This window comes from Dipteris shenzhenensis, chromosome 10, assembly GCF_047967505.1.
Source record: "Dipteris shenzhenensis isolate YYH24624 ecotype China chromosome 10, Dip_SZ_1.0, whole genome shotgun sequence".
NCBI lineage: Eukaryota > Viridiplantae > Streptophyta > Polypodiopsida > Gleicheniales > Dipteridaceae > Dipteris > Dipteris shenzhenensis.
In genome coordinates, this window is record NC_141605.1 from 28,837,031 (window position 1) to 28,857,200 (window position 20,170).

The window sequence follows — 20,170 nt, forward strand, 5'->3', positions numbered from 1 at the left end:
TGCTTCACTTATTTTGTGTACTCTTTTGTGTCTGCATCTTCATTACTTTCCAATAAAAAGTTCTTTTAAAACCTAATAAAAGGTCCTCTCTTTTGAAAACTGTCAACCAAGTTTTCTAGGGATGTGTTTTTCATAAGCTACATATTCCTAAAATTGATAGAACTCTAGTACAGAGGGTCTACAACCTAAAACCAATCAACAACTCCTTCAGTCTATCGAATCATTTATAAGTTTAATACTTTTCTGAGGCCCAATTTTCACTGCAAAGTCTTTCTACTTCTTGCAATGTACGATCTTGGTCTGGTAAGGCACTTCATCACTAGAATGTTCAGGTCATTTGCTACTATCAGTGCTAAATACATAAAGATGCAGTTCTCTTGAATAGTTTTTATTTTCAATTGCTGCTACTCCCTTTTCTTTTTGTTCTTTATGTAAATGAAGGCTAAACAGATCCATTTTGAGTTTAGACACCAGATATTCCTTGGACAAAACATGTTTCTCATTCCTTTGGTAAAGTAAGCAGCTTGCACATCTGTCATGCGGTCCAATAAATGCTCTCATTAATTTGTCTCCTTTGTTTTCTCTGCAAGATTAATTATTATAGACAGACAACAATCAACAGCATGGTGCACAAAAAGCACGATTAATAGAAAAGTTGAAGACTCTGAACCTGAGAAATCATGAATAGTGAAATGCAAAGTTCACATAGCTCTGTTGCCAAAGCAAGTGCACATAGCATACATCCTCCCTGGGAGCTGCTTATTATACACTATTTGTACACTGTCTTGGTGCCACAAATACTTTAATACTTTCACTGCCTCTAATCAAGCAAGGGGCCATGTACCCCAAAACCAGTGATTGCAGTTGCCAATATAAAACCTAGATGACATCCAACCCATGCTTCTTCAGAATGAAATGTATTGCCTCCTGGACATTTTGAACAACCTGCATCCATCAACAGACGGAGTACTACATCCCAATTAATTTTTTTTACTTTCAGTTGCACAAATATGACACTTCACGAGTTTAGGCAGTCCACGCGAAAATTATCCAGCAAGTGATTAAGGAAAATTTGCAAGCCCGAGCTATTTAACTTTGGATGATATCCTTGGAAGCAAATGAAAATTATTAGAACTGCTCAAATCTTACCAGGTCTGCTGGGTACAATGCATCATTGTCCTTGCCTTTAAAGCAACCAGTTCTTGTGAGAATGCTAAACCAAGGTCTCCCAGCCTGAACACATTCAATAACATATCATGGAGCTAGAGAGGAGTAGCTGGTAAAAGTTAATCTATATATCTAGATGAATCCAGGAACATGCCCAACTCATCCTCTAAAAATACAACACAGTGTGCAGTTTCAATCTCATGATAGTCACTCATAAGGTTGAAAACCATAAACTCCATCATGCATAGCAGGGACTAGCTACTATTACATCCCCCTGGTAAACGTTAGGCTTGCGTATGTCACATCAACTGCCAACCCTTAGGAAAACTTTTGAGGCTCCCAATAATTACTTCACTGATGATTAAAATGGAAGTCAACTAACTGTTGGCCCTACTAATTAGTAAATACAAAGCTTGTCTTGGGAGACACATCATTCCAACCTATAGGCTATTGCACACATTTGTATATATATTTAGTGCCTTGCAAGATGATAATGTATCCAAGAAATTGTCAGACACAAGCATCCTTACGAGCCCAAAAGATAAAAGAGAGGATAAAAGAAACCCATACCTGCCTTGCTCCTAGAATATCAGTAGCTGGATTGTCTCCTATCATGTAGATGATTTCAAACTCAGCAAGTTTTTCCTGAGAATACTGTGATTTGGTGGTGATAGGATTATCATCTTGCCCGGCCATATGGAGACTGGGTTGTAACGTATCTGCAACTCTCTGTTGTAAAGCTAGCTCTGCACTCCTGAAAACAGCAACCTTTGGCTTTCCAAAGGAAGTATATTTTAATGGACTATCACCTATCCTGCAGTAAAAGGACCATCAGACAAAGAAAATGCCCTGTCTTCCAAACATAAAATACAAATCATTTCCTTTAATACACCAGTATCCTTTTCTCAGCAGTATATCAGTATGTGACGCCAAGTGCAATTCCTGCACATGTGCTCTATTTGCCGCTACACAGGCAAGCATATGCAGAAACTACAAGACCTAAGTTCAGGTGAGGATGTCACTGATTGAGAGGGTAGCATTTATCTGCCTCTAGCTCAAGTTTCTTCTCTAGGGAAGAGAAAATTTGACAGTCACCTTTTTGTAGGCTCTGCATGTCTTGTCACGGACTATTTACTTGCTTTACTACATCAAGCCCATGAGCAGAGTGGATTTAAGGCACCAGACCCTTATACTCTATGCTCCCAACAGTTGTGCTCCTAAAGTTTGCGGTGAAACCTGATGATAGTCACACTTTTCAAGGCTTGTGAAGGTGCATTCCTATTATTTCTCGAGGCCTGTCACTCCTGTGAGCATATTGCATCGAGCTGCAACAAGCTGGGCAGCTCTCAGCTACAGCAAAAAGAAGCACAATTGCAACATGCAAAATGAAGGCACTCAAACAGGTCTTAGTCTTTAACGTAGGATTAATATAAAGTATTTCTAAAAAGGATGCCCACTTAGTTGAAGGCGAAAGATGTGAGATGTACAGTATGTTAGAAACATGGTAAAGGGAGAAGAAGAAGAAGAAGAATATATTATCGTCCTCTGAAGACCAAAACCGGCCTATGGGACCTGAGCAATACAATATCACAAGTACATGAAAGCTCCTCCCGAAGATGGGAGGGTGGAAAGAGAAACCACCTTCTAGGATTCAGGTGGATTCCTATGCTTGAAGAGCTTATACACAAATGTTCCTAAAGCTGAAGGTGACCCTTTATGCAGCAAATCAGCCAGTTTGTTATGTCCCTCAAGGAGGAGAGAGAGAGAGAGAGAGAGAGAGAGAGTTAGGGTGTGAGGAAATGATGCTCAAATGAAGACATGAAGAAGGCTTTCATTCATTCATCAAGTGTGTAAAGACAAGTGAAGTACAAGCCTTATGTAGGCTACTCACACACACTCTAGCACCTAGTGCATATGGGATAAGTCCCATGATGACATGTGGCACTCACACAAGACTCACACACAAACTAGTACTAGATCACCTAGTACTACACACTAACACACTCTTTGACTATGATATCTCCAACACCCCCCTTCAAAGCAAAGAGGTGTGAGACCCAACATGCAAGAGTAGACTGATCCCCCCTCCACCGCAATACTGCAAAGAGCAAGTCCAACTATCCAACACCTCCCGTGTGATAGTGACTTCTCAGTCAGCTTGCGACCGGCAAGGGCAAACCATCACTCGTCATCCCCCCTTACTCTGAACTGGGTGGTCGATACCATCAACCAAAGTAAAGCACAATACAATCATTTTTGGGGGACAACCCAAGGCAGAGTACCTCTTATTGACTCCAAATACAGTCAATTTAGAGGGAAAACTCAAGGCTGAGAACATTTAACTCAGACATAGAAATATTTTCATTCATTTTATGCATAGCAAGGGTAGAGAACCCATGATCCCGAAGTAGCTACCGCGCACAAGAGTGTGCACATCTTGATGCAAAGAGGTATGTTGGTGAAGAACCAAGTGAGGATGCCCTCAAATGATGTGTCAATGAAGGCCATAGGAGCAGCTACCAAGGGACATCATGTCATGATTCTCAATGTGCAGATCGGAGAGTCACCGAATGTGAAGAAGAGCCTTGGAGGCTCCAAAATGTAAACCCTGATCAAAACGCAGCAAAAGGGTGTCCGGAAAGGCAAACCCTAATGAAAAAAAACAGCAAGATTGCACCTCGAAATGACGCAGGACAGCTCCAAAGTGAAAAGCGGCTCCCTGGAACAGCTCCGAATGCTTCAGGGCTCTTGTAGATGTTCGCAGCAGATAGGCGGTGGCTGTAAATGCTCTAAAATACACACACCAGGGCCCAAAGTCCAAAGGCGGTTGCTGTAGTTGCTGTGGCGGTGCCGAGAGAGAGAGAGAGAGAGAGAGAGAGAGAGAGAGAGAGAGAGAGAGTTAGGGTGTGAGGAAATGATGCTCAAATGAAGACATGAAGAAGGCTTTCATTCATTCATCAAGTGTGTCAAGTGAAGTACAAGCCTTATGTAGGCTACTCACACACACTCTAGCACGTAGTGCATATGGGATAAGCCCCATGATGACACGTGGCACTCATACAAGACTCACACACATAAACTAGTACTAGATCACCTAGTACTACACACTAACACACTCTTTGACAATGATATCTCCAACACAGTATATGAAATATTTACCCTCCTGTCACGCCTACCCTCCTCCTCTAGCCCCTCACCTCAGCCCTCTTCTAGCTTCAGACCCTCACCTCCATCCCTTCTCTCTCCCTCATCCTGCCTCCCTGACCAAGAACTGTTTGCTGCTTCATTTTGTATCTACACACAGCTCCAAATCCCACCATTCTGCTGCTTCAAAATGAGTTCATTCAGTTTGTACTGTATGAGATCTTTTAGTTCGTACTGTCCAGCTCTAGTTTCTCCTGGAACAGCTGCAGGTTCAGCTCCAAAACGGGCAGATTTTTGTCTCAAACCTGCTCCAGGATCTTCCTGCTTCAAATCACGTTTTTTCCCCCTACACCCTGCGCCTTGGATCTGCTCCATTTCGTTTTTACTTTGGGCTGGGGAAGTTGCAGCTCATTTCCTACAGATTTGCTGCAATTCTGCTTGGGGACTGCTGCTCCATTCCGTGGTCATTTGCTGTCCAAATCTTTAACAGAAGCAGCTTCGAATTGAGGTTCAAATTCGAGGTTGGTAAGCAGCAATTTTCAGCTCCAAATCCTTCCTTACAGCAGCAAGTTCAGCCCGATCAGACCTTCCCTGCTCCCTCAAACTCTTGCCTATCAGCCCAGCCCCTTCCTCTACCTCTCAGCCACTCTCTCTCTCAGCCCCTGTCGCATCCCTTTCCCACACCGTAGCTCTCCCTGCCTCCCTGCTACCTTCTCCCCTCTTCTCCCCCTCCTTCTAACCTCTTCAAGCGATGTAAGTATCTTTATTGTGTTTGAGTCAGCAGGCCATCTTCCATTGTCGAATGGATCCCCATTCGAACAATCAATTTTTTCAAAAGACGAGCTGCTACAGCTCCAAGAGGATGTGGAGCTTGAGAGCTCCACAACACTCTTCGCACGTATCCATGGGTCCCACTCTTCCAGATCACAGGCTAGGAACTAGATGCTGGCGGCCTTACCTTCGGACCTCACTCAGCACATCACTGATATTCCACTTCTAGGATGAGGTTTCTTTCGAGTGGCCTTTGACACTTCTGGAATTGCGAGCATAGTGCTCAAGGCTAGTCCCCTAGTGCTCAGCAGTAGGAAGATTCTCTTCAAGCCCTTCTCTCTTGGTTTTGACCCTGTAGTCGAGGAGGACAGGTAGACGACTTCTCTCCTCATTAGATTCCCAAGTCTACCTCAGGTTTACCGTCAGCTCCTTTCCATGATTTGAGCTGCCTTTGGATTGGTTACTAAGATCCCCCTCCTTTCTGGTTTACCCTCTTCAATGGTAGAGGGCCGCTAGATTAGACGGCGTTCCTAGAGTTAGGGTCTTTGTTTCTGAACCTAACATTTCGGATGAGCACATCATGCTCTAGCACCCTGATGGTACTGTATCCCGGTAGAGAGTCGAGATCACATGTAGAAGGGACCAATGCAGGATCTGTAGGACCTTTGCGCATTTCACTAGGGATTGCTTGAGGAAGAAGAAGAGGCCCAAAAAATATTTTTGGTGCAGATCCTCCTCAACCTCGATAGAGTGTGTCCTACACATGCTACATGTCCTCCGCCTACTACCACAAGTTGGGTTCGAGTTAGAGTTGCTCCTCCACTGTTGGATGAAGGGCACGGAAGCAGAGGGTTTACTATTGCTTTGTGGATTTCTACAAGGCATTTGACACGGTTCCGAGAGCCCGCCTCATACGGCACCTACAAGATTTGGGTTATGACCAGGAGATCATTTGGGCTGTCATGGCACTTTATGAGAGAGTTTCAGACAGAGTCCGGCAGGATCTGGATGGACAAACGAGATCATGAGCACTATCGGGGTCAAACAAGGGTGTTGATTATCACCTACCTTGTTTGGCCTATACATTGACGAGCTTGAGATAGTGATGCATACACAAGGGGGGGTTGGTTGCTCTCTTGTGGGCATGCTGATCCGGATATTACTTTCCATAGATGACATGGCTCTCTTGTCTTCCTCAGCAGAGGGGCTCCAGAGACACCTTAACGCAGTACAGTCCTTTTGTGACTCATGATTTAAAGGTCAACCTGGACAAAACAAGGTTATGATCTTCAATACATCTCAAGCCGTCATGCGCCAGGTGCAGTTCACATTTGATGGGTCACCTGTTGAGATAGTTTTATTATACACTTATCTTGGGGTCGTCTTTTCCGGACCCATCTTCACTATGAGACCCGCAATGCAGGCACGCTTGAGCACATGATATGCTTCATTGGCTAGACTAGAGAGGCAATGCTTCCACTCTCACTTTCAGGATCCACGGACCAAAGGGTTGCTTTTTGACTCCTTGGTCCGTCCAGCGGGGATGTATGGCAGTCCATGCTAGGGGCCACACTTGTCAGATACAAAATGGGCCAAGGTGGAGCGGCTACAGGTTCTCATATTATCACGGATGATCCGTGGTAAGCCAGCCGTTCCTCACCAGATCATTCGTTGAGTCACCCCCATTACAGCTAGATGCTGCATTTCAGGTCATCACGTATCTGTACCGAGTCAGGGAGTATAGGGATTACACCTCTGGGCGTAGCAGGCTACCTTGGCTAGCACTGTCCTCTTCTATGGCACTTGCAGCAGGAGGAGACCAGAGGTGGTGGTATGCACGCACAGAGAGAGAGTTCGAGGGACTGGGGCTCCACATGGACAGACTACCCCCATTCCAGTACAACATGGATGCTCCGTTTTCTCCCTTCCTATCACACGAGATCAACCAGGTTATCCGTGAGGATCTATTACAGCTACACACATTCCGGACCTAGCTGTGGGCCCGAGTGATCTTCCAGTGAAGTTGGGCTTCTACAGAGATCACTTCTCACAGTGGAGGGATTCATTGACCCACCAGGGTACACTCGGATTTATTTACCCCTCACTGAGGATCTCTCTTGGGCAGTTCCGCCTCTCTTCACATAGACTTCATATCGAGAGCGGCAAAGCAAAGCGCCTACCCAGGGAGAGGCGCATATGCACTTTGTGTGACATGCAGGAGGTTGAGACAGAGGAGCACTTCATCTTTAGGTGTCCTGTTTACTATGAGATCCGCGGGTGTTTCTACTGCCTCTTCAAAGATAGCTATGGGGTTTTGGCTCAATTCATCTCCTACCCAGACCAGCGATGTTTGGGAAGTTTCGTTCATGAGGCACTCAGACACCGCGGGAGGATACTTCAAGCACGGAGACAGGAGCAAACTTCTTCCTTGGCTAATCCCTCTTAGAGTTCTATCACGGAGTTTTTCCAACCAGATCACATGGACAACCACAAGACGAGGCCTCGACATGACCGTGACCCGGAGCCTGTGACTCGACAGCTCAGACAGAGGGTTGACACACAGATCACACTTGGGGACATCCCCTCCATGTTTAGAATCAGGTCTCGCCCGACGGGGGTCATAGTAGCCCTGGTTAGACGCAGAGCTATGACCAAGAGACATGCCAGGGCTGCACCTTTGAGTAGCCCACAGCACTCTATCGCCGATTTCATGCACCCCATTGCCACATCCATCCTGATGTCTTGATGGTGATGATGATGATGATGATGATGAGATAGTCGACTACCGACGTGACATGACTATGTTGTATGTAGGATTTAGTACTGACATTCTCAATATTTTGCATTTGCATTGGTGTGGATGATCGTTTAGTAGCTCCACCACCACAGCTCGTTTGTACCAGGTTTTTCACAGTCTCATAGACCCAGCGGTCTTCCGAAGACTTTAATAAACTCTCTCTCTCTCTCTCTCTCTCCCCCCCTGGTACTCACCCGTCATCCGTCCATACTTGCTCATCTGTCGTCCGTCCGTACGCAGCCAGCCATTGTCGTATGTACTTCAGCCGTACTTGCGCCTTACATCAGCCACCGTCCATCCGTACTTGCTCACCCGTACCTCGCCCGTACATCTCTGTAGCTCCATCGCCATACATTAGCCCATACCTCCGTCTGTCACTTCGTATATCAGCCCTTATTAGCCCGTACCTCAGTGCTCATGTACAACCCCCAAGCAGCGCAGTGCACGTAGTTCTCGTGAGGTCACTCCAAGCTGGGCTGAGCCCCTGGCTCAGTTCTGGGGGTTAGCTATAGCAAAGGGCTTCCAGGTTTAGGAAGGCCAACATGGAGTTCCCCAAAATGAAGCTATTTGCCTCTACTCCAACCAACAAGCCCTCATACTCAACTATTGCAGCTACACCCAGCCCCTTTGCCCTGACCTACAAGAGAAGGATCGGATCAGACCCCCTAGAACACATTTATTATCTCGAGCATGAAGCTAGAGTGCTCAGGCTCCTAGTTGCAGCTCTTAGCAGAATGGTGAATGAGATGGAGAGCAAAGGCAACCAGGAAATTATTGCTGATGTTATGGAGAAATGCAGCACATCTCCACAAGCACCAATACTTGTCTCCAAGGTCAATGAAATAATCAATACTAAGGTCAGATCAGCCAAAGACCAACAGCAAACTTAACAAGGCAAATCTTTACACAGAAGTTAAAGAACAGCAGGCCATTGTACATAATAAGAAGATACTATGCATCGGAGGACTGCCCAAGGATTGTCTTGGCCGCTTTAGTGTAGAAGAGTAGTACACAGAAGATTAGAGATTGCCTGCCTCAAGGAGGAAATACCACAAGTAGAGTGGATGAAAATGATATCAACTGTATCTCCCAAATGGGAATGCAAGTACAGGTGTTTTTCTGAGAGAGGGCACGGAGAACTAAGATTCTTTGACAAACAAACAAGCTGAAGGGCACAAGCATTTGGATCTCCGAGGAACTCACCCCAACTCAGCTGAAACAAGGAATGTCGAGCTTACCAAAGTGAAAGATGCATGTAAGGCTGGAAAATGGGCTGTGCATCAAGATGGAATAGCTTTAATTAGAGATTTCAATTCTGAACCCAAAGACTCTCAGTCTTAAACTGATGTTATGAAAGCCATTTTTATAGATTTAGTATGTAGAGGTGTGTTATAATAATTGAGCTGAGATGCCATGTGCACCCCTCGACTCTCTGGTTTATCCAAATGATGTAAGTGATTTTGACATCTTTTGTCCCATAGGCCCGTGCCTCCCACGGACGTTAATATGAATGCACTACACAGGAAATGGCAAACAGCTGAAAACAGAGATAAGTTTGAGTACTACCGTACATTTATTAACCCCGAATATTGGGCTACTTATACAAGAAGAGAAACAGCCACGCAGAAGTACATTTGCACACCTATGGCAATACATAAGCGAAGAGCTTTGGCCTCACTTCACACCCGATCACACCAGCTGCAGATTGAAATAGGAGGATGGAAAGATATGCCAAAAGAGAGCAGAATATGCCAATTATGTGACCAGGGAATGGCAGAAACTGAAGAACACATGGTAATGATATGCCCTTACTATACTCACATCCGGAAAGCATTTAGCTCTCTTCTCGAGGGACATAACAGACTGGCTGATATGCTACATAGCGGGTCACCCCCAGCTTTAGGAACGTTTGTCTATAAGCTTTTCAAGCACAAGAACTCACCTAAGACATAAAGGTAGTTTCTCTTAATACCCTCCCCTCCAAGGGAGGAGTCTTTGTGTACGAGGATTTTGTATTGCTCAGGTCCCATAGGCCGATTTTTTGGTCTTCAGAGGACGATAATATATTCTTCTTCTTCTTCTTCTTCTCTCTCTCTGCACAACACTAGGGCCTAGGACAACAGTCAGGCTGGACCCCCCCGAAGGTCTTTGTTTTGAGAGAATCTGAATAAAAGTTTTCAGCGCTCAGGCTGCTCTCACAAAACGTGAGTAATTTCAAATTACAAAGGAGATCTAGTCTCCATAATTGGCAACATTCGAAGTATCGTAGTCCTAGACTAGATCTTAGTTACATGCCTCAAGGGCAACTCTGGGGTCTTTGTAGCCCTCAGTCATACTAACACCTCCTGGTAGCCTGCTAGGCTCCATAAAACTTGGGTATTATACCACTCTCTTGTACCTGCAACAATTAATTAAACGCCCATAGCCATGATACCCATTAATCGTTAGCGCTTTGCATGTAATTAAAGGTCTTTGACCAAGGTCAAGACACCTTTAATTGTAATCAAATCTCTCTGACCAAAATCAGAATAATTTGGTTGACTGAAGTCAACCCTCCTTAGCCGAGGCCAAGTCTCATTGACCGAAATCAACACTCTCTAACCTAGTCAACTTTGTGGTTCTCTGGTTTACTGCAGTTAACACTCTTGGCGTAAGCCAAATCTCCCTAACCAAGGTTAGACATACTTAACCAAGTTTAAGTAATTTTGACCAAAGTCGATACTTTGACCAATGAAAAATAACTCTTTGACCATATTTAAATAAATAAAGAACTCCATAATTATGATCAAATAAAATGGTCAATTGGAACTTTGACTTGGAGCATTTACAACTTGGTAACAGGCCTTGAGGCCAGTTTCAGTTTTCATGTACTTTCTCTCCCTAGAATGATCTGCTTAGCTTGGAAAATTTGCTCAGATCCTAAACTGTCAAGTTTATTGAAGAGATTAGTCACAATAAGCAAAAAGGAGATAGAAATGTGCACAAAAATTCATTAACTAACACCTAACACTTGCACAACTTCGCACACTGCTTAGTGAAGCTGATGGCCTTGCAACATAGCAAATACAGACTAGTACTAGAGTGGATGAGGCGTCGTTAAACCTTCTATGGTGGCTCTCGACAGCTGAACAAACCATTAAGAAAGGATGCAAGGAGGAACAAGCTAGGAACATGGAATCTTGTTGTGATAACAATTGAAAGGAAATGAGCATAGGTCGGAAACAAAAACGCCTGGAAATCTTGTAGTCGATAATAAGCAACACAACTTTCTCAAATAAATGTACATAAAATGAAGGCCAAGGGTTAGTGGAGGTTTAGGATAGTACTTCGGGATGTTTGCAAGATAGAAAGGACAAAAAGGAGATGAGGTACAACATAACCTCATTTGAAATGCATCTTTAGATGTGACTCCTACCTAATCTATACTCAGCTCTTCTACTTCCTTCACCTCCATGGACTCTTTATCTTCCTTTGACACAACTGAGGTGAGCCGGTGGAGATAGTACAGTCATACACTTCCCTAGGGCCAATCTTCATAAAACGAGTTTTCATGATGATTCATGTAGCCAGGGCAAGTCTTACACGAGGTCAAGGAGCTCTAGCCAAGCTAGAGCGACAATGCCTCTAGGCACACTTCCAGGATCCTCTGACAATGGCTATTTGATACACTAGTAAGGCCAACAGCCATGTATGCAGCACTTTTCTTGGGAAATGATCTACAAGCTCTGCACATTGGGGGGTGGAGACACAGGAACATTTGCTATGTATCTGCCCAGTCTATTATGAGACTCGTGAATGATACCATTACCTTTTCCAGGAGGGGCACAGTTTTAGGCCACTCTCTTGGCTGATCCACTTTCATGACCAGGTCTGTGTTCGTCTCTATCTGATTGAGATGTGGCGACACAGAGAGACCCCACTGAGGCAAACCAAGATAGCAGGAAACAGATTTGTAAATGGTGAAGACAAACTGTGAAGAGGAATTCAGTTTTCAAATCAGAAAATGAAAATTTTGAAAATCCAAAGATTCATGACTATAACATAAAATACAATTTGAAATCATCTTTTCAATGAAAAAGTCCACATGTAATCCTAATAAGTTGATGGGTACTCCAATGATCACAGAAGTTCTGGAAAAACAATTGTTTAGCCCATATACTAAACACTCAAAGTGTGAAAGCACTGCAAGATGGTAAGAACAGCATGCCTATTGTATATGTGTTCAAGTGCCATGCGAAATGCTCCCATGCCAAGTCTCTCCACAGGAAATGCTGCCTGCTTTGCAAAAATGTAGCAGAAAATTTCAGCAGAAAGCAATTTCAATGCAGCTGTTACAAAGCAAATGCCAAAAAGTTGCACAGCAAACTGTTCTTTCAAAGATAAAAACAAACCAATGGCACATGATGGGAAAGCATGAGCGAGAGAGCATAGAGAGAGACCACAGTTAGTTCAGAAATCCAAACTTGATAAGGTCACATTTTGAATCAAGAACTATCTTGAAATAAGGTTCCAAAATCATACTAGAAACCTCAAGCAGCAAGAAGAAGCATTTTGATGGAAGCAGTCTCTTCAGACATGACGAGATGAATGCAGGTAAGAAAAACACTTGGGATATCCTATAGGATGGCATATCACCAGGAAGCAGCAGTTAAAATAGATCTTCCAAAGACTTCAACGGGGGTGATATCTGCCTCCAATCCGGCCAAATCATAGCTATTCACCGAGAATACTCACCAATCAGAACAGCCAAGCCTCTCCTAGCAACTGAGGGGGCGACTATTCATAAGAATTACGGAGATATCATTGGGACACATATTACGACTCATAAACTGGAATACTGGAAAATTTCTACTTGGCCACTTCATGTCAGGCTCAGAATAGTACACTCCATTGTAATGTCCTATGTCCAGTTCTTTTTGCCTTTGCTGCATTGGTCCTCCAGAGATATTTCAGCCTTTATGTCTCAAGCTATGGAGATGTTATGGAGGACAAAAACTGCTGTGAAAGCATTGAGACTGATGAAGATGGAAATGGTGTGCTCTCCTAGGATGCATGGTGGACTTAATATCCTCAATATAAGATACCATGTACTTGCAAGGAAGGCAACTATGCTCCATACTTTTTTCCGCCAACAACAGCGATGCACTTGTATGATAGCATCCATGTGTGTCAACATGAGGACTTCTGCCTACGGTCATTGGACTACTGATCATTGGGAGGTTGTCATTGGGAGATTTGTAGGGAAGATACCTGGCTGTCCTTTCTCTACTGCTCTGATACTTGACTGGAAACAAGTCCTTTCTAAGGTCAAATGGGCTCCTCATAATTGCTCGGGGACAAACTCAATGAGGAAATAAAGTATTCATTGGAGTGCCATCTTTGACATTCCACTTGCTTTACAGGAACCTGTTCGAGCATACAATCTTATGAAATTGGGAATTCGATACATACATGATGTGGTAAATAATCAGGGCTATGTCTTATCTTTCCCTCAGGCCACTGCTACCTATGCATTGGGAATCCACCATAGGTCGATATGGAAGAAAATTGCTGATTTGTTACATCCTTTTCTACCTATTCCCCCTTTGGCTGACACAGACAGGCTTATGGATTGGCAATTGCAACCCTCTGCTACATGCTCTCATCCTGTTCCTCTGCCTGCCTTGACCTCCATCAAAGCCTACAGGCTTCTTCAGCCTGCTCCATGGATTCAGCAATATGCTAATACTCTGTGGCATATCAGGAAGCCTCTCTCATGGTGGCGAAAGAATCTCCGGATATTATGGAAGTGTAAAATGCCTTTGAAACAAAGACTTTCTTTGGAGATGCATGACAGGCACATTGTCAGTGGGAGTCACACTTGCCAAACGTCGCATTGCACCATCCACATGTTTACGATGTCAGGCTCCTTCAGAGACTGTCCCTCATTTGCTTTGGCGCTGCCCGTGTTCTAGGAATCTCCTTGGGAGAATTTCAGATCATCTTCGACTCCGTTTCCCGAGTCACAAATTTGGGAAACATTTTTTGCTATTTGGCAGATTTATGAGGTCTTTGTCTCAATACTCACTGTTTCTCTCTTGGGTGAGATATTGGGCTCTTTGGACAATCTGGAGTGAGCATAATTTGGCATACTTGGGTCGGCAAATTCACAAGTCATATGAATCTTTCCGAACCTCATTGCGGCAATCCTTATATGATGCCTGCCATGAGGGTGATATAGATGCTTCTTGCATGGAGCTTTTCTTTTTATGTTTCTGATCTTTGGGATACTCTCCATTTTTTGGAGACTTCCAATCTTGTAAATTTATGAGCATATAAATACAGCACTGGATATTACTATTAAAAAAAAAAGTGTGTGGCTGGGGTGTGTGAATGTGGTGTGAAGCTATGGAGAGCTCGTCTGCTCCTCCCTCCCTGTCCGTGCTCCTGCCATCCTCCGTACCCTGTCCCGTACAGCCCTGCATCTTCCCCGCCTTCATCCGTACAGCTCCCGTACAATTTCGTACCTCTATCCTTTTCGCCCGTACATATCCCGTACCAGCCTGTCTTGTCCTTGCAGGGCCCCGTGCAGATTCCATCATCTATTTCTCCCCCTTGCCTGCTGTCCATACCCTGCCTGCAAGAGCCCGTGCCCTGCTTGCAGCCATCCATACTTTCAACGCCGTCCTTGCTGTCCGTACCTGTACCGCCTTCCGTACAGCTTCAGTCCTCTAATCTTCTGCAGTCCGTACCCTGTCAATCGTCTTCTCTACCTGTTTTCCTGCAGTCCGTACCTATTCCTCTTTCAACTAGTGCTCTTCAGTGGCCCTCCACTTCTATTTCGTCCTCTTTGCCTCATCTCTTTTCTTCCCCTACCATTTCTAGCCCCCTTTCTCCTATGCTCCATTATGCACGGAAGAAGAAAAGAGAGATTGTCTCCCCGTTCATCTCGGAAGGGGTGAAGGCTGCCAAAGTTGACTCTTCTGCCTTTTCCTCTTCCTCGCTTCAACAAGATTTGCTCCATTAACTCTGTGCTGATTCGGTGACTTCGACTTCAGCTACTGGAATTCCCTTGCGACGAACTCTTTCCCCTCAACCTTTGCTTCAAAGTATTCGCCCGGAACAGCAACTTGGTGTTTGCTTATACTTTATGGGAAGAGTTATGTCAGTTGCTAGTTTGCAAGCTGCGGTGGGTGTTGGGAAGATTACCTCTTTCGTTTTCATGGGAAAGGGGTTTTACTTTGCTCATTGTGCTTCTATGCATACCGTTTTCCATTTTCTTACTTTGGGTGGAGTTCATGGGGCAGGTCACTTTGCAGTTGTTATGCCTTGGGATCCTCTTTTTTATCTAGCCTGCTTCCTCCTCCACTTTAGTCCTGTTTGGATTACTCTCAAGGATTTGCCAGTTTCGCCTCTTCAGCATGTTCCTTCTCTTGCAGCTCTGCTGGGCCTTGTCCTTTTCATTCCTAAACAGGACTTTCTGGTCACAAGCAGAGATATTCGGATATGTGTTCTTTGGGATATGGAGCAGCTCATACCTTCATGTCTGGAACTCGATTTGGGTTTTTCTCATCCTCTCCAGATTCCTCTTTGTTTTGCCTCCTTTCCCAATGCTTGCTATAAATGTCGCCAACTTGGTCATTTTGCCAAAGCATGCTCTTCTTCTTCTTCGCTAGCTCCTGCTCTGAAGATTTCTGCTCCTCCTGTACCGGTTCCTGCGGTTCCTATTTCTTCTTCTAGTACACATGAAGTCCGGCATTTTTTCAAACCTGCTAAGGTCTGGAGGAAAGTTCAAGAAGCTAAGTTGGTTCACCTTTTGCTGTTTTATCGGTTCTGGATCCACTACCTACAGTGTCAGATTGTCAGGTTCTTTGTGATCCGGTTTTTGCTACTACTTCGACATCTGAAGTTGTTCTGTCAAATTCTTCTTCACTGCTGCAAAATTCTGCTGTTATGCATGAAGTGGAAGAAAATCTACAATCTCCTTCAGCTCCAGATATTGTTATTCCGGATGCAGATATTTCCTTTTCTGTGGAGTTTCATGTTCCTTCCCCTGAGAAGCTTGTTGATATGCCGGCCCCATTACAAAGCCTCTCAGTCTCGAATCCTGATGTTCCTTTTTCCTTGGAGTCTTTTCATTCTTGGTTGCAGCAGGTTTTTGATCCTGTGGTTCAGAAGTTTCGGCTACCCGCTTATCTTAAGAAGAATCATAAGGGCAAAAAACAACTCTGTCTTATTGATGGCATTGTCACTCCATTGCATCAGTTTTTACAAGGCAATAGTTTGAAAATGGATGATGTTTTGTTGGAGTCTCCTCCAACTGATATGTAAATTTTTACTTGGTTGCCTCATTATATTTTCTCTCTGGATAGATTGATTGATATGATAGGATATGATTATGATGTTGATTATGATTATGATTCTATTAGCATAGATTAGTACTCAGCAAGGGTCCTAGCGTACCCTTTGCTCCAACCCACTGAGGCTTGTATGAGTTCGCTTTTCTGTGCACTTTGTCCCATAGGCCCGCGAGGTCTCCCGTGGACGTTAATATATCTTTCTTTCTTTCTTTTTTTCTCTTAGGTTTTACTTGTAAATTTTCTCATTGTACTTATTGGTGGGTTTTCACCTCTTTTTGAGGTTTCCCACACAGAAATAAAAGATTTCACTTAAAAAAGCGTGTGTGTGGCTGGGTTCATAGAGAGTTAGAAAGAGAATGAACATGCTTTTAAAATCAAAGTACCGCTGTCCCCAAAATTACTCCAAGATATACTTAACAAGCTGCACCATCATGATTCATGGCATCAGAAGAATTAGATTTTGTGGAGAGCTAGTTGTAAGGAAATACCTAAACCTAAGTGTTATTGGAAGATTACACATGCTGTGAGATAATGACTACATCATTGTGTTTTGAGGGGTTCCTTTTGTGGTTCCACTGTTGGCCATGTGTTCTATGTTATAAGGCTGAGGTACTAGATTGGACTTTCTTTACACTAGGATGGCATTCATTGATGATAGAACCATGGAGTTCGGATACTACACACTCTATAAAGTCAGTAGGGTAGAAGATAGAGTGATTCTCAAGCTTCCAGATTAGACCAATGACTTCCCTCGAGTGCATTTCTTCTTCCTTACAGAGTATGGCATGTGGTGGAATTCAAGCACTGACCCATTGTTTATCTTTGGACTATTGTTGGGGCATAGGTCTCACCCTCTTGGTAGCCTAATGATCCAAAGTACTATGAATGGAGAAGAGGATGCAATGGCCCTCTTCTCAATATGTCGGCACATGTAATGGGCACATGTAGTCAAGGACCATAGTCTCGTATGCAATATGGCTCATAATGAGTCTTCAATTTGGTCCTCTTTTGCTCTGACATATTTATGGGACTGTAGCTTGTAAGAATGTAACTTGCATCTAACACTCCCATAAGTTGCATTTTCCTCTCTTGAAAAGCAGAAAGTTCAGTTTTCAACTTTTTTAAAAAGGCGGGAAAAAGGATGAAAAGACAAATGGGAAAGGGGCTATTCTTTAAAGCAGAAATTTTGTGTGACTAGGAGGATATTTTAGGCAAACTTTTCTATATGATATTTCCATGCGTCTTTCGTTGGAGGCCAACATCTCCTGATGTCACTATAGGTTGAGCGCCCCCTTGTGACGGTAGAGTAGGGTAGGGCAGATCTGCTCACCGTGGGTTCATCCAGGCCGGGTAGTTGCCACATGTCAGCCCCTGCTCAGGTACATGTTGCTGGGCAGTGTTGTGGGCCTGCATGGCTGCCCCTGGACCCAGAGAGCTGATCCTGTGGAGCTCTTTTCTAGGATGAGGTGGGCCGACCTGATAATCGGCCACCTAGGCTTGCTGGTCAGGGTGTGGAGGACAGGTGGCAGCCCCTGTAGGCTGCATGGCAGTCCCCTATAGGTCTGCTGGCCATCGCGGCCTTGTTGGCCAGTAGGTGGAGGCCCCTAGAGGGCTACTTTGTGGCCCCTTTTGTAGGGCTGAGGGGGTCGCTGCTGGGTCAGCCTAGAGGACCCCTAGTGGGATGTGTTGAGCAGGGAAGCAACCCCTCCTTATAGGGCTCTGGAGCCGCCTTTGTAGGCTGGCTGTAGGTCGGCCCACCTTGCTGGCTGATCAGCCCCTAGAGCATAGGGTCTGCCCATTGTTGCTGACTGACTAGGGAGGGGGAGTCAGGCTATATATAAGCGGAGGGGGAGTCAGCCTATATATAGGCCCCCTTCCCTCATTGTTTGGCATCTCATAGTGGAGCACGGTTGCCTATCGATAGAGCAGGGTTTTCCCCAGCAGACAGGTTTTTTTTCTGATATCACTTGCAGTTCTCTCATCTCTCTCTCTCTTTTCCAGTTTTGTGTGTGAGCTTCTCTCTCTCTCTCTCTCTTCATTTCCATTCACATCCGCTACACTTCTCACATGGTATCAGAGCCACGGTTGGCTACAGATCCGAGGTGTGGAGGGAGTGTTCACTGTTGAGCCAGCAAACTGAGAGAAGGTTTTAGGGCTGCTGTTCAGAGGTGTATGTGAGGAGTGTCCAGAGGCGTGGACCATACGGGTGTCAACGAAGGTGTGACTTTGAAGGGTGTTTTCAGATTGAAAAGGAGTAGTTCTCAGGGGTAGGGACAGCATAGGTGTGAAGGTACTTCAGCTCTCAGCCTCTTCATCATCCGTCACTCCCCTTCTTTCCCGTCCACACTCCCTTCCAGTTTAATTTTCTCCTCACTCCAACATGTCTACCCTGTCTGAGATGGCGGAGAGCAAGGCGAAAATTCCAGTTTTGCCCACCTTCCCAATCGATCGTCAATTGGATTGAGCCAATTATGGTGTTTGGTGGGTCATGCTGGAGTCCCTGCTACAGTCGTATGATCTAGCAAACTTCATATTCGTGGGAGTTGACAGGCTTGATCCCCTTGCATCCAACCTTGGGATCCTGGAGCAAAAGGAGGCCTAGACCTTGTCTCAGCTCTAGGACCATGTCAATGCAAGGGTAAGGTCGTTTATCTTTCTTAATTGTACTCCTCAAGTGATTAATCACGTGAAGCATATGAAAATGGCCAAGAGTATCTGGGAGCACTTGGCGTCCTCGTACAGTCAAACCTCTCCCATCAAGAGGGTCTCCCTGGAAGTCCAGATGCGGTTGTTGGATCCCAAGAATTCTTCATTGCTGCAAAAGCACATTAACAAGCTATAGGAACTTTAACGGGAGATCCTCCAAGTGGGAAAGTAAATATCTTCCAAGGACAGTCACGACAGTGCTTGACCAGGAGGAGAGATTTGTAGATCGTACCTCTGAAAGTCAGCCTGAGGCTTTGGCAAAAGGATGGAAGAAGTTGACAGCTGAGGAACAGGAAACACTCAAGGTGTCACGTACATGTAACCAATGTGGCAAGAAAGGTCATTGCTGGCGACAGTGTCCTCAACGAAACAGTGAGGGGACCAGTAACCAGCAGGACGGTGCTGCTAAGACGTTTATTCCAGCCATCTAGTTGCACCCGGCAAGACGCGCTACCAACAGGCTTTCTGGATCTAGATGAAGGATTGTTTGCTTGTTTGTGGCAATGGTACCTGCCAGACAGGTGTAGTGGCATGAGCCACAAGGAGTTGTTCCCGCTGACTCAGGTGGCAATATGTTACCAGTATGTATTTTGTTTGGATGTTAGAGGGGGTTTCCTTGTGTTCTACTTCAGCTATTGTTTGGCGAGCAGCTAGAGATCCGGATGGGTCAAAAGATTGCCACTGCGGAAATCCAGACATAATTAATTCATCCTTGTAAGCTCTTATATGCCCATTGTTATTGGAGCATTGAGGTTCATCAATTTGGAGACAATGTACCAGTTTGGACCTAAGAGGGGGGTTCATAGGGGATTGTATAGCAGAGATACAGGTGCCCATGCAAGGAAGCAGACCTTGCACCGACAACAATATCACTTGGATTATTGTACCAGATGACTTCTTGTACTAGTACCAAACCAGAGGAGTGTATCTAGGACCTGTGGCCTGGGAGCAACAATACCAGGTTTCTAGTGATCGTGCTGAGGCGGTCCATGCCAAGAGGGGCTTCTTCAACAGTACCTGTGGTGGTCTTCAACGATGGAGCATCACACGACGGATTCCACCAGTTGTTCCAGTGGCACACCCAGCTCCCTGACGCCTATGTTCCATCTAGGAGCTGAGTGTGTGTGTGTGTGTGTGTACTTTGCTGTTCAGCAAGGATGTCCCCTCAGTGCTTTACTTTTTGCCATAGCCACTCATCCAATGCTTCAATATATGAACCACCTTTTGGACATTGGCATGTTGCATG

General features: G+C 44.8%; 1 protein-coding gene across 4 annotated transcripts in view; it reads right to left on the reverse strand.

Moving 5' to 3' along the window:
- Window positions 1–20,170, reverse strand: part of LOC147897658 (hydrolase family protein / HAD-superfamily protein) — a 90,614-nt gene that overhangs the window by 2,931 nt on the left and 67,513 nt on the right. For 2 of the 4 annotated variants that reach the window (XM_087380434.1, XM_087380432.1), the window contains 4 exons: window positions 12,087–12,157; window positions 1,738–1,981; window positions 1,150–1,233; window positions 609–945 (listed from right to left, as the gene is read on the reverse strand). In XM_087380434.1, the coding sequence (XP_087236560.1) occupies window positions 880–945; window positions 1,150–1,233; window positions 1,738–1,981; window positions 12,087–12,157 (465 nt within the window). In that variant the 3' untranslated portion in view covers window positions 609–879. Of the gene's footprint in view, window positions 1–608; window positions 946–1,149; window positions 1,234–1,737; window positions 1,982–12,086; window positions 12,158–20,170 lie in introns of those variants that run through there. The other 2 variants (XR_015541680.1, XM_087380433.1) reach the window with 2 other exon arrangements.